General features: G+C 41.8%; 1 protein-coding gene across 6 annotated transcripts in view; it reads right to left on the bottom strand.

The window, feature by feature from the left end:
• Window positions 1-15,188, bottom strand: part of myocd (myocardin) — a 134,214-nt gene that overhangs the window by 26,580 nt on the left and 92,446 nt on the right. For 2 of the 6 annotated variants that reach the window (XM_023340325.1, XM_023340327.1), the window contains exon 1: window positions 1,747-2,121. The exons of the other annotated variants lie outside the window; for them this stretch is intronic. In XM_023340325.1, the coding sequence (XP_023196093.1) occupies window positions 1,747-1,801 (55 nt within the window). In that variant the 5' untranslated portion in view covers window positions 1,802-2,121. Of the gene's footprint in view, window positions 1-1,746; window positions 2,122-15,188 lie in introns of those variants that run through there. 6 annotated transcript variants of the gene reach the window in all.

The raw sequence follows: 15,188 nt of genomic DNA, 5'->3' as shown, positions 1-15,188 counted from the left end.
AAGTTGGACCCCTTGTTCACACCGTAATGTCACAGTCTGCATCTCAAGAATGTCGTCCACTATTGTTTGAGCTGTTAATCAAATCAACATGAGCACTAGTGAGTGACACACTTGAAGAACATTGTGTAGTCTCTGTGGAGCTCATAAATGAGATCTTTATCTTTTAGCCTCCACAAAGCGGAGGCAGTTCCCATGGCTTCAGCAGCGCAGCCGAAGCACGTTGTATGCAGAAGCGGCGACGACTGGCAGTTTTCACATAGAGCTAAACGCTCCCTTAGGCTACGGGCGAGCAGCAGCGGTTCCCATGGCTGGGATCATGTAGTTCAAGCGTGGTGGAAAAGTATCAACAATCGTTGGTTTTCACAGGGCGTTGAATGTCACTCAGAGTGCTGCAGCTTAAAGAAAACTGTAAATTCTCCACAGGCTGAATTGTCTCAGACTCCCTCCTGTCTTCAGCAGTTAGCACATAGAGATTTACAGGCTGTCTTCCTTCTGTAGGCTCACTCAGGCACTCGTAAATTAGCTCCAACAGTCACGTCGATTGTTATATGTTTCATCCAGTATTAACTCCTCTGACTGTAACATCAAGCGGACTCGAGCTTAGAGTCGGTATCTCTACATCTGTGCCGCATTATCCTTTCAGAGCACTCGGGTTAGAGCAACACAGTCCTTCTAGCAGAAAGGATTTGTTACTGGAATCCTTAAAAATTCCCCACAGCACAGCAGTTCCATCGCCATTTGGAGCACAGGAGCTCCGAACGGCTCAAAGGAAAAGGGACATTTGGCCCGCAATCTCCGGAATGCAGTCACAGCTGACCGGCAGAGCGGATGCATGGACCAGAGAAACCGCTCACTGAAATTCACCTGCTCACCGTTCAGTGACCTACATGGAGCCTCACAGCTGATTCTCACCCCAATCAATTACATTTTCCTCAGGGAGGTGGCAGTGTTGGTCAGATTACACACACTACAGTGGTACAGCTCAAACACCCCCCCCCCCCCCCCCCCCACACACACACACACCCCTTCCCCACAGATGGTACCTTTAAAACTAGAACAAGTGTCTGAATAAGAAATGCACTGTGTTGGAATGACCTGCCAGGGGTGTACACCACCTCTTGTCTACTGACCGCTGAAGATGGGCACCGTCTGCCGTGACTCTGTGAGGATTAACCCAGTGTTTCAAATGGATGGACAGAGATATTAATGGAATTGAATGTGTGCATATAGGAGGAGGGAAGAATAAATGGCACACAGAGTCTTGTGCACCATGAGCCATATTTAGTTGACCTCTGACACCTCTTCAACATCTAATCACTCTTATCAGACAGGGGAAAACCTGGACAAGCTCCCTCAGCAGCACCACCACCAGGGAACAAGTGCACCAACCTGCCTGAGGCATCACAAGCACGTGGGTACATCTACAAGGAAGCAGACAGACCTCGAGGAATCCTTCCAGCTGTAAATTCATCATGGTGTGACAAGGCATGCCGCTAGTCTCAGCTCTCTGGAGACAGACTCTGGTGTCAACTGTACCTACACATGACAGCAGTACAGCTGTGCACACCTGTTGCCGGGCTGCCGTGACAATGTCTCAATGCAGAAGGGAGTTAAATGCAATGATGTATAAGAGATTTCACGTAAGTCCCAAGTGTTGGCCGGCAAGGTGTTGCAGGATAACCGAGCAAAAGAGTTTGCTAATAAACAGAGAGCATACAGTCAGAAGCAATCCAAAAATGAACTTACCTGATCTAAACTTGCTTCGTATCAGTATGGAGTGCTCGGAGCCCAGAAGAGTCATAATGATTTCAGTACAGTTCCAGCGTTCAAAGGTTTCAAAAACAAGCCGCAAACGTTCAAAAAGCCGTACACACTTCGAGCCCTCGGGCGACCTCTGGACCACAGACTCATGGGAGACAAAGTTGGCTCTGGCCGCCTCATCAACAGCTTAAGAAGAAGCACTAACTGGCAAAAGTGTGTGAGAACAAACTAAATCGTTCTAGTTCTGTGGCGCTCAGTTGGAATCTAGCTCTCTGTCTGCCGCTGCTCTCCTCTCCTCCGCTCTCACCCCACAGCAGCTGATGTGGGAGTGTGTGATTTTTGCGGGCCGACGAGGCTTTGGTCCCTTCTGGCTGAGAGCTCTGAGCTGGGGCCGGGGACAACATGCAGAGATATGCCCTACTCAGGGAGGGGCCGAGCTGGGGCCAGGGTTTCCTCCAAGCCCCGCCTGCTGCAACCCAGAGGCACAACAGGGTTTGGCTGATGACTTCTTCCTCCCTTGCCACCAGTGTAAATATATCTGCCTATCAGCCCAGCTGACTGTCATTAGTGGGGAGAAAGGCAGATCGAGATAGAGACTCAGAGGAAGACAGTGGAGCCATGACACAGGCAGAACGGAAGATGTCCAGTTTCACTTCTTCGCTGAGTCTAAAAGTCTGAGTAGAGGTAAAACTTTGGCCAAATAGTCTGATCCTAAAGTTCTTTACTCCGAAGTGAAATGGTACTTCAGAGTACTAGATTTTAGAATGGGGTGGGAGATTGCTTTTACAAAAGTTTGGAGAATCCAAGAGATTTGAACTCTCTGATAAGCCTGTTAAGGAAGGAAAATCCAAACCATTGTCTGACGTCAAAATACCATCAGGAAGATTTAAGAGATGCTGAAGAAGCAGAGCCCTAAAGGACCCAAAGGCCAGTTTCTCACAGTAAACAATGCAACAGAGATGAGAGTTTGGAACCTTTGGTCTGTTTTTGACAGTCGCCGCATCAATGTAAAGCAAAGAAGGTCCGACAAATAAAATCTTCATACTGTAAAACATGCTTGTCTTTTTGTTGTTGCCCAGCATAACAACAGAACAGAATGTTGTCCTGCAGCCAGATCAGACAGTAAATGTCATCTACCCATATTTGGTGGACCACTCCTCCAGTTTCCACAAACCAACTAGATATTTGTCCAAATGAACTAGGCTCTGAACTTTGTTTCTGGAGTGAAATATTTTCCAGCTCCTCCACTTGAATGGAGCAGAATCTGATAGGGACTTTTTGTAATAAACCAACGATTGAAAACTCGTTTTCAAATTTCTGCCACAAATTTCCTCTTTACTTTGATACACCTAAAAAGAACAGCTCTAATCAACTACCTTCATGGTTCACCTCAACACAGCAGTGGCGGAAGTAAAGCTAAAGGCTGTGAAAGTTATTGCTTATAGAAAGTTGACCTCTAGCCATTCGGGGCAAACATGGGGAGGAATTATCTTGTCAAGAGAGACCAAAATGTTAACTTTTTGACCTACATGTAAAATGCAATGTGTATGAAAAGAACCATGACAGGGCATCACTCTGAAAACACAATTTCCACGCTGCAACAAAGATGCGGAGAGGTTTGTACTGTGGGAACAAGGAAGCTGGTCAGATTTGGTGGGATGGAGCTAAATACAGGACTAGACTTGAGACTGAGGTGGAACGTCACTTTTCAGCAGGACATTCAGCCTGAGCTACATTGAAATGATTTAAGTCAGAGCATAATCATATGTTTGAATGGTCCAGTCAAAGTCCAGACCTAATTCCAATGCAAATCTATGGTAAGAGTTGAAAACTGACACACAGTCAATTCAGTCTGAGTGAGTTGTAGCTATCAAATGGGCAAAAATCTTTAGGTGTGCTAAGCTCATAGACCTACTCTACTTCATTAAAGACTTGCAGGTAAAGGAGTCTCTACAAAATATTTTAAACCACATATCATTTTCTTTCCTCTGTACATTTATTCATACATTTTTCTTGGTTTGTCACATTGTAAAGAATACCTGAAAAGATAATTACTTTTGGATGGTACTTCATTCCAAGGGTCAATCCTCTGACCGATAAATCTACAAAAATCCACTGAGCAAGTCAAAAAATTCCATTCATAACAATTTTAAATATTACTGATTCATTTCATATATGTTTGCACTATTATTGAAAAGTAATTGTACTTTGAGATATTTACTTTAGGTCAATGAAAGTCATTAGGTTTAATCCTTTAAAGTTGAAAACTTGTAATACGACTAAATCTCACTACAGAACATACATGATCAACAAAGATTGTGTAGTTTTATAGCAACATCCTCATAGTTGCATGAAGATGATTTCAAATAAAATAATGAATTTTAAAATGTGTGACACTGTTTTTTTGTGTGTTTTTTTTTATTGCACATTTACTAGCGTGACTGATTCCATATGCATTCAATGACATAATGTTCACATGTAGCTCATGTCTGGTATTGTTTAGACATCAGCAACGACTGAGATTGTAGTAACAAGATTGCTGCAGCTATAAACTCTTTATATGTTCAACTGTGTAGCCGAATAGATATGATGTGAAACAGACTAAAATAATGTATTTGCCAAACCATCAATACACAAAGATTTTCACCGCAGTAAAACAGTCGACAGCTCACTCGCACGACATTGTGATGCGTAAAAACGGGAGAACGTTTCACTTATAAAGAGATTTTGTGGCAGGTTCAAAACAGTTCCAAAGATGCTGGGGGAAAAAAACAAACTTCATATAAAAACAGATTCAGGTACTAAAACAGCATTTTAAAATTCATTGCTCAACATAATCCTGGCATAACCAGGAGGATTTCAAGAAGTAAAATCTTTATCTGAACAGAATATAAAAATAAAAATAAAGCACCTTCTTCTACAAACTCTTGTGTTCCCTACATGGCTTCTGACAAACTGGAAACATTACTTTTTCTGGCTTTCCTCAAAGGACATATTTTTGAAAAGCGTGAAATGCTTCATTCCTTGGTCTTGATGTTTTATTCACCGATGTTCTTTCACAAACCTCCAGGGCCTTCAAGGCACAACAGCATTTATACAAGTGGACGTTTGAAGGATGCTATTCCTATTTTCCTCCATTTTAATTAGCCAAAAACATATGAAAGTTGTATAATGTAGCTCTATATTACGTAAAAACAAATCAGTTCTTCAGAGCTTCGATCGGCACCAACCGACTTCACAGCTGTCCCTTTTCATCTCTTCACACCGCAAGACACGGCGCTGCTTTTGTAGCAGATGATCTCCTCCATGCGCCACTGAGATGCTCGCACTGAAACGTGGAGTATTTTAACGTAACAAATGACATGCCTTATCTGTTTGCCGTAAGTCTGTGCCGCGTCTGACGTGTGCTGGAGCGAGCTCCAAGAAGCCGCACAATACTCCAGTCAAATATTTACATTAAAGCTTCTCGGTCTGCAAATCTGTCCTTGACATTTGAAAGTGAATTTGTCTCCGCGCATAAACACGCACACACGCGCACGCACGCAAATCACACAGGTGCACACACGCATGCACACACATGCCACTCCGGTGTCTTAATTAGCAGGTGAAAGTGCTTAAAGGGAAGGTTTGACAGTGTACACACAGTGTCTCGAACAGATTCCTGAGGAGGTCACCCAGCCCCGGCTTAATCCTCCCCTTTAATTGGGCCCCATGTCAACGAATGTGACATGTCTCATCTGAACTGTCTGGAGCCACATGTGCGTGTGTGTCTTTCAGCATGTGTCTGCGATAAAACCACAGAAGAGACTCAAAGATCACACTCGTATACCAATTAGACAGATCCGACTGCACAGCTTTAAACACCATGTTTACAGCTTAGGGCGCAGATGTGCGACCCGCGACGGTCAGGCAGTTGTTGATTGGCCGACGATGCAAATGGCTTAATCGTTTTCGTCTAGACCGCCGCGTTCAAACCTCGCGTTGCGTAACGCAACCGTGCGTGTTTATTGGCAAACCGTGCGGGCTTGTAAATCAAGACATGACTGTATAATTTCTTTTGTTTTAGATGGAACAGATGTGTGAGGCTAAAAGTAGCTAAACTGTAGAAAATTTCATAAAAATGATGTCTGAGCTCAGCAGGAGATATATACAGTTGAATATACTGTGGCGAGATGTTATATCTTCCTATTTTCTTGACACGATTAGCATGTTGCCGTTGCTATCAGTTCCAGTAAATGATGGCTCAGCACAACATGGAAACTTTTGCTATTGACCGGAACAGTCACATATTTTAAATGCCTGAAGTAGTGTACCTCATCCGTGGACTCCAGCTGTCCTTCAGCCATTTGATGAGGTTTATGGCTCACACTGCGGGGTGTTGAAGTAAGGGTACAGTCACTGGACCCCTTCATCCAGCCATGAATGATAATGATAAACTTTAAAAATAGTGGTGTACGGGCGTGCCGTGGTGGCGTAGGGGTTAGCGCGACCCACATTTGGAGGCCTCAAGTCCTCGACGCGGCTGTCGCGGGTTCGACTCCCGGACCCGGCGACGTTTACCGCATGTCTTCCCCCCTCTCCCTCCCCCTTTCCTGTCAGCCTACTTCATGAAAAGGGACACTAGAGCCCACAAAAAGACCTCCTGGAGGGGTTACAAAAAAAAAAAAAAGAAATTAAAAATAGTGGTGTAGCAATACGTAAATGACACGATACTGATTTCACGAGAACAAGACGGGACGAGATTTTATTACTTTCAAGAAAACTTCAGAGATCAACTTTATGCTTAAAGAAAAAAAGGACTTTATTCTGAAACTTTAGAGTTTGCCACGGAAATCAACAAACTAATCTTTCATTTTCCAATTTATTTTCATCTCCTCAGACCTCAGTTCTTTCACTATGCATGGTCTACTGTATGACCTTTCCCAATTGCTATTGATAAAGTGGGCTGTGATTGTTACATAGCTTAACATGCCCTTAGATCTGGTGGCAAAGTAGAGTGTTTTCTTGACTATTTCTCTTTTTCTTATATTGTTAATTTGAGTATCGTGTTCTTATTTTTATCTTTGTTTTACCTTTGCGTGGATATGCATGTTCCCACTTATATCAACATGAAATATAAAGACTATTTCTATTCTATGGGATGCAAACAATTAGAGGCCCTACCTCACATCTTACAGAACTTGAAAGCTCTGCTGATAACATCTTGGTGCCATTTGACCTTCAAAAGTCAAATGGAGTCCACAACTAAACGGGTCAGTGATGCAGTAAAATGGAGACCAAAGAACTATTAGGCTGTTGGTCATAATGCTATGCCAGACTATTGTACATTAAAGGAGTCATGCCTCTTCTGATAAGCAGGTACAACATTTTGACAGCAACACTAAGCACAAATCAAACCTCAGTTTTAAAGTGAGTTGTGTCATAATGTGCCTTTAGGATCTGTTCTATGTGGTCTGAACTCACAAACAGCTCATCTTCGCCTTAGCTGTTCTGAGGTAAACGACGCATGTTGTGGGTTTAGATTTTTCAAACCCAAAAGCAGGCCAACTCTGGTGTTAGATATTGAGTCAGTAGTGAAATCGCTTTTGTGGTTGTTAAAATAAAACACCGTTCTCTGCCAGACTCAGAAATCTTATCTCAAATAATAATGAGAAGTGCTGACAACGTTGATTAATTATGAGGTGATCAATTTCAACTGATCGCTCAGTCACTACATTACTCTCAACTTATTTCTTATGTTGACTTCAGCCTTTGGATGCACCCATGACTCTTGCGAGATGCATTTTTGTTTCTTTTTGGTCTCTTTGTGGTATTTAGTGCTATTAAATCTACAACAGTGCATATCCTCTGTTGCTATTGCTTCAGTATTTTAAGCTTAGCTTCACTGTGATCCAGTTCTGAATCTGGTTGAAGTTGTTTGTGCCACTAGAGCAACTCAGAGTGCTCTTACACAGTTAGTTTCTAGACCTACAGATTTCTAATATCCCCTGCTTAAATTGAGCATTTTGCACCCCAAAGATCCAATGCTTGTACTGAAACAAAAACTTGTGTCAAATGACCTCGCTTAGCCTCCTAGACAATTCTTTGAGGATAAAGATCTAGTCCCATTATCCATGGGCAGGAAAGAAGATAGACTGCTAGCCTGCAGGTTGGACAATTGGTTGGACCCTCCCTACAACCCAACTGAACATTTAGCTGTTCCAAGGATATTGAAAAGTTTGATCCCTCAATAGCTGGATGATAAATCAGTATTACTGAGGTCTGGTATGTATTTAATGGCACAGTATATAACGTCTTTTTTGTTATCAATAGAAATTGTGTGTAGTTCATAATTTGCAGCTGAAGTTCTGGCTTCATCCTGACATCTGGTACAATTAGATCCATTTCTATTACAAACGTGCAGAAAAACGTTATCAATATTCATATCCTTTGCAATTGAGGTCTTTCTGTTAAATAAGAAGGGCAATTAAAATCACACGTGATCAATTTGTTGAAGTGATAAGCCATTAAAACATGCGCCATCATCCTCCAACTACTTCCTGTCATCTTTTCATGATTTGCACCAGTGGCAGCATCCGGTTGTGAATCATGTGACTTGTGTGATGCAGAAAAAGTGTTTCCATTGCAGTTTTATAAATAATCCAATTTCGATAAAACCAGAAATAACAAACAAACAAACTTTATCATGGAGCCCAAACGTTTTATGGAAAAATTTGAGCTTTTTCAAAATTGGCATTCTTATAAAGCAAATTCATTTTGAAATGTTGATTTGCGCAGTTATAGGGTCAATGGAAACACAGCTACTGTTGGTGTTGCCTTTGGTGTTTATGTAAATTCCTCAGTACTACATAAAAAATTAATAAAAAGCTCTCTCATACAATGCCTGATGTGGGTATGATGATAACCAACATGGTGATATGAACTACAGAAGGACGGAGCCGAAGTTTAAGAACGGTACCAACAGTGTGCTCAACTCAGGAAACATCAGAACAACATTTAATCTGCTGCATTAATGGCCTAATCCTTAAAGTATACAACACTGTAAAAAACTGGACTTGTAGGCTGATAGTCTTCTGATGAGGGATCTTAGATAAAGACACTGGTAGGGAAGAGGGACGGCAGATAAGACTGACGGAGAAGAGCTTCTTTGAGGACAAGAGATGAGGCCGTCAGGAGTAGACAGGATATGGGTTGGGGGTGAGGGATATTTAGGAGGGTACATTGTGTGGATGTTTGTTAAGGCAGCAGACGTAGTGGCCTCCGTGGGCCCCGCTGAAACAGCTGTGTTGTATCAGTCTAAGTGTGCGTACTGCTGCTCTGTCTCAGATAGCCGCTCCAGTCTCAGGTAAACAGTGACCTTTAATTCTGTTGCCTTTCTGGGATTATAAGTAATTAAGTTTCTCTAAAACATTAGTATTAGACTACAGTATTAGAGCTACTATGTTGTGAAGGTTTTTTTTTTTTTTAGGGAAATGGGTTGATATGAGGTCGGGTAATGGCACTTGGATTAACAGAGAGACTTTTATCAACGCCCAATCAGCCTTATCAGTAAACTAAGGGTTTTCTCACGACACAAGTTGGCTGAAAACAAAAATGTGTCAGAGAAAATTGGAGGCTGTGGAATGCAAACGGAGTGAGTAAATTCTGACGAACAAAAAAAGAAAAGGGCCATGGTCACACAAAGAGTTTGGAGGGGACAGAATTGCTTTGTTGCAGGAGAAGAAGAGGTGAGGGAGGGTGGGAAATGAAGAATGAGAAGCGGACGGAGCCAGACGCGGAGTCAGGTTCAGCTTTTCTCCCTCAAGTTTCTGAGCCGCGGTTTATAATGAAGACGTTCCAGTGGGAGCATGTTGAATCCAAACCAGAAGTGACAGAAAGACGAGCCCGAGCCAGCGGCCCCCTCTTCTTGTTTCCACCCCCCCCAAACCTACAGTCTATCTACGTCTGCTCCGAGGCTCGGTAACCTTCACTCTGCATCCCCCGCCTCAGACCTCGGCGGCGTCTGAGCCGCGCATGTCTGCCGCCAGGTTGGAAACGTCAACATGCTCGGGAGACACTGCTGCTGGAATCAATCTGGGAAGAATCCCAAAGCACAACAAGGGTGCATGGGAGCTGCACAGTCTCTATAACATGAAATGACAAAGAGAGATAGTATTTGGTGTTTTTGTGGCTGTTTGGACGATCGGCTCTGCCTCTGGTGCAGTCTGCAGGCGCTGGCGGGCGGCCACAAGAGCATGGACAGGGAGGAGGAGGAAGAGGAGATGGAGGGTGTATCTCTGTGAGGCCTGAGCTCAGAGCTGGGCCTGCATCACCACAGCTTAACTCTTAACTCCTGCCTTTTGACAAGAGCTATACCCTGGCTTTATGTGGTATTCCTAAACCCTCACTATCAGAAATTTAATAACTCGGAGTCTGCCTTGTTTTTGTTAATGTCTGTCTTTGTGCTGAACAGTTAAAAAGGAGATATCACAAAGAAACCTGCGTCAGTGCCAAGTTTCACCTTACTTGAGTGAGTTCAAAGCAGACAAAATAAAGTGCATTTTCTAATTTAAGTCACCAATTCCAGACACAGGAGTGAAAATATCCCATCAGCCCTTTCAGTCTTCATTTTATTTTATGTTCATTTCAGGTGGATTTAGAGTTGTAACCAGATATTTGCATTCACTGTATAAAAGGCATGCAATATGCTTAGTCCCTTTAGACAATTATATGCAACTATCAAATACCAAGGGAATGTTCCGAGACAGGATCCATCTCCCAGAAATCAACATGATTTGGTTCAAAATTTCTGTTGCAAAAGCAAGAGAGCTTGTGAAGATTAAATTCACTTTTTCGTAAAGTGCCTTGAGATATGTGTTGTGAATTGGCACTATATAATATAAATTAAAGAAGAGGGCATTGAGTGTCACAATACAGTATAAATCAAGTCCTGTACAGGTCAGGAGCGCAAGTTATGACATATGAAGTTAGATCACAGTTTGCAAATGCACTCATGGACAAAGACCTTTGTTTTGGAGGCATGTCTTTGGTCTGATGAAACTAACTTGATACGTCTTCCCATAATGACAGTTGTCACATTTGGAGGATGGCTCTCAGGCGGTACAGTACTACCTACATGAAGTACGGGCCTGGCAGATTCACGTTTTGGTAGTTTTGGTGACACCCAAAACAACTGGTTGTTGCACTTCATAAAATAGAAGAAAGGACATAATAAAAGTATTGCAGCATAGTAGAAACTTTGCACCGACATCTCAAGATATCAGGCAGGACGTTAAAGCTCAGGCACAAATGGGGTGTCCAAAATTGACAATTACAATTTGAGTTACATTGCTTCGGTTCCTTTCGAGCTGAAGAATGCATCAGTTCTGAAACTTTTTCAAGTGGTTCAGTTTATTTTCACATTAAAAAGAAAACTTCATGTAAACCAAAACCTGCCACTGCAAACCATGCAAGAACGTTAAGACGGTTTATGGATCAGATGTGTTTGACTCCCAAATTCAGAAAGCACATCCTGTGTCCCAAACTGGTCAAAATATGGTAAAGATGTAATTATCTTATCAGTAGTTTTTTTCCGGGTTCTATTACAGACCAAGTTATCTGACAAGTATATCGAATGGATTATGCCACATGCTAGGCTACGTGCTAGCAACCAGTGTACAATTAACCAAGCCAGTTACTTTCTAGCAATGCTTGACTGCTCTTCAGAAAAAAAGCAATGGCATATTTGACCCAATCATGAACTGAAAATAGAGCTGTGAATGTTTTCATTTTAACCTTGATTGATTAAATTGCAAAAAAAGCTGAGAACCTTTAAGAAAACGTGACCTGCCATAAACACCAGGAAGGTTAAGGTTAGAGATGACCATGAAATTGCCTGATTGTTTTTACATCAATTATTATGATTCGAGTCAAGGATATAAAGAATTCATGTGATGGCAATTTATTTGTTAAATTAATTATGTACTGTACATTTATGTGTTTGCAACATTTTAAAAACTTTTTCACATAATCAGTGTGACTGACACATATTTGCTCAAGCATTTTTGTTTTTTTTAAACAAAAACATTCTAACATTGTTTTGTCTCTTATTTCAAGAATCTCTTACGTACTCGGCCTCTGTGGGGAGAGTTTGAGTCTCTCTAGCACTTCCTAAATGACCCCATTCCAACGATTTTGTCGTCCCCACAACCCTGCCAGCCATCACTTCCCCTACTGACGTCTGTTTGACAACGTAAAACATGTTTGCAAACATACGGACGCGAGGTCATATTTCTGTTCTCGCACAAAAACATAAAACAAACACAAGTGAAATTTAGCTGCTGTGTGAGCTGATCTGGGAACAGCAGTTGAGGTGGCTGACAGACGGAGAGCAGAAACAGGCTGCCACAGGCTACAGACTGATCCATGAGTACAGAGCTGGTATCTGCTGGTCTGGACTCCACTTGACCCTTTAGAATTGGAGATTTATTTTTAGAACTTCATCTGTGTGTGGGTGTGTGTGTGTGCGCATTTATCTGCCCATGTGTGCACGCGTCATGTGTGCATGTTCTCTCAAAGGGCAGTACGTCTTATCAGCGCTACAGAGCATTCATCAGGGGTGACATTTTCTGCCACTCTACGTTCAAACCAAACACACGGCTGCATGTTCCATCGTCTCTCTGTGGGATGCGGAGAGGCCTGACTTATGCGAGTTGTCAGTGAGACATTATGCTATCGTCACTCTGCCCCATTGATTTGGTGGTTTTCCCGTTTTTATTATTTTTCCCGTGATTGGTCATTCTTTTGGACAAACGCTGCTTTCTTCCTTGCCCCAGTCCAAAAGCTGAATCAACAAAGGGGCACCAACAGCTACGAGGTTCTGCTTGCTTTTAACGCTACAGGGAACCGCAGTGGGTCATGATCAAATGTTGTTCCAGGGTTCTGAAAGGAGCTTCATGTATGTTTTTGTTGTCCTTTTCCTAGCTTGCGTGTGTGTGCGTGCGTTTGCTCGTGCGCTTCAGCTCCATTGAGAGTCTTATGATTTGCCATGCTTGGATACTGCCACGATTGATTGATTGATTTAATCGCATAAAGCAAGGCTGATGCTGTTGAGCCGTTTAACAGAATTGTGAACTGTGGAACACCATTGTCTTTACGTCATTGGTTATAGCAATTTTTCAGGCAGGGGAAGCACCCTTAGAGGAAAATAAGGTGGGTGGTCTTCACGGAGGGCCAGCTAGTAAATGGAAGGCACAACTAAAACACTGTGATGGTAGATACAACAATTGCTGACAGTTGGCCAACTTTGTAAAGTGAATTATGAACTGAAGTTAGGATCAACGCCATAACAATCCGACATACAGGTTCCGATCTGGCTTGTCTTCTTAAGGTATCGGGCAAGAAAAGCAACTTCTTTAGAAGACAGACAAGTCGTTGGGACACTGAGTTCAAAAGTAAAATAAAACAAAATAGCATTTTTAAAGACCACCTGAAGAGGAAAAGTCAAATGCCACCATTGGTATATGCCCTCTGATGCACGGGCAAGTCATCCATGTTGCCACCATGACCGTTTGAGATATACCTGTCTATCAGGTATAGACAATGGATGGATTGATGGAGATCATTTTCTTGTTTAATACCGATTAGGAAGCATCGACCATTTGTGTGCGAGGTTCCTGCACTGACAGTTTTAGCTAAAAGCACCGCTGTAAGTGGAGCGGGATGAAAAAAAAAATCAAAGGATAACTTTGCCACAATGACCCAGAAACATTTTGGCTCTGAACTTTTCCATCATAGTGTAGGACCATGTCTAAAGGCAAAAGGGTGGCTTATCAGCAAAACATCAAAAATGTCGGATATGTAGCCCAGATTCTGTACCCTACCTGGTGAAAGTTACATCACAACACTGCAAGAACACACAATCTTACCAAGTATTGTTGGTCTACTTTCTCAGTACGCTTGAAATTAAACAAAACTAACTTATGAGTAACCTTTCAGCAAGATGTAGGAGCTTGCTAATGTTTGATGAAAATTTACTTTAGGCAGACCATTTCATAATGTGGGAAAAATGTCTTGTTATAAGTGAAATAATTTGCCAATGTAAGTAGTACTTTCTCATCAAAAATAAGGAATTATTTTCTTATAGAAAGCTCCTATCTCTTGCTGAATGGTTAATTATAAGTTTGTCTGGTTTTATTTGCATTTTTGCCGTTAAAGAAGGATCTCAGGGGCTGAGATTCACGCTAGAGATCTTGTTGCTGTGAGGCGATAGTGCAGAAAACTAAATCTCATGAAGCTGCATCCACGGTTATTTTATGCATATTAGAGTAACAAAACCAAAATCCTGCAAGCCAGTTTAACTGAGGCTGAAATGAGCCCCATTTATTACAGCGTAATCACCATGAAAATTGTTTGACAGGCGTAGTAAAAGTAACAAAGTTGCTTTGGAAGAGGTACAAAGAACCTGAACTTCTCCAATAATTTACTGGTGTCACCATGAACAGCAAAAGCATCGGTTGCACCTTGCTTTGACAGGTAATTTTATGGGATCAGAAATTACTGTTTGAGATTGTACACTGACATGAATAAATAATGTTGCTGTTTGCCATTATAATCACAGTGTGTTCGGTCACAGCGTCCACAGTGCCTGAAGAGATTGCTGTCTATGGACGTCTTGTGTTAAAAAAGCTGTAAGTTATTGAACTGTAATTTTAATATCCGCACTTTACCATGCTCAATGATTAAGATCTATAATTATGACAATTATACTTTCACCATTAGCAAAGTGAGTCTGGACCAGTATTTCTCAATCTGTGGTCCCTGGACCAACAGTGGTCCGCCGATGCCACAAAGTACTGTACGTAAACAACGGTTTATTAGCCATGACATGAGCTCAAAGTACAATGTTACAGTTAGCTTACCAAAGAATTGTTTAAAAATAATGAATAAATGGCTTAATCTGGGTTACTAAAACAAAAGCCTGAAAGTTTCTCAGGATGAGTTACAAAACTTTTGTTTTTGAACACTATGACAATACATACCATGCCACCGGCATAGAGATTTAGATCTGTGGCTGTGCTATCTTCTGGCTGAAAGAAATGTTTGCTTTTGCCAACGCAACTCAAGTCTATTTTTCTTTTATTATGCTTCTAAATTGCAAATAACCCTAAAATAACCCTTAGTGCACATAACACTTGTAGTAAAAAAGATTTTGGATTTCCATTATTGGAAAGTTTAGTGTCCACACTTTCAGAATCCGTAAATAACTCAAAACCCATGAACCTTGTTCATGGTTTTACTGTGGCCGGTCACATTTAAAAACAACTCCACCCTTTCACATTCGGAGAAGAAAAGATAACGAGTTAAGAAACTAATATTTTCAAGTCAGGTTGTACATATTAAGACGTTTTGCTATTGCCGGGGCAAGTTCAAGTTGCGTGGTCTGTGAG

This window comes from Xiphophorus maculatus, chromosome 10 (assembly GCF_002775205.1).
Source record: "Xiphophorus maculatus strain JP 163 A chromosome 10, X_maculatus-5.0-male, whole genome shotgun sequence".
Taxonomy (NCBI): Eukaryota; Metazoa; Chordata; class Actinopteri; order Cyprinodontiformes; family Poeciliidae; genus Xiphophorus; species Xiphophorus maculatus.
Note: the sequence above shows the minus strand (reverse complement) of the source record. Positions and strands in the feature narration are given on the sequence as shown.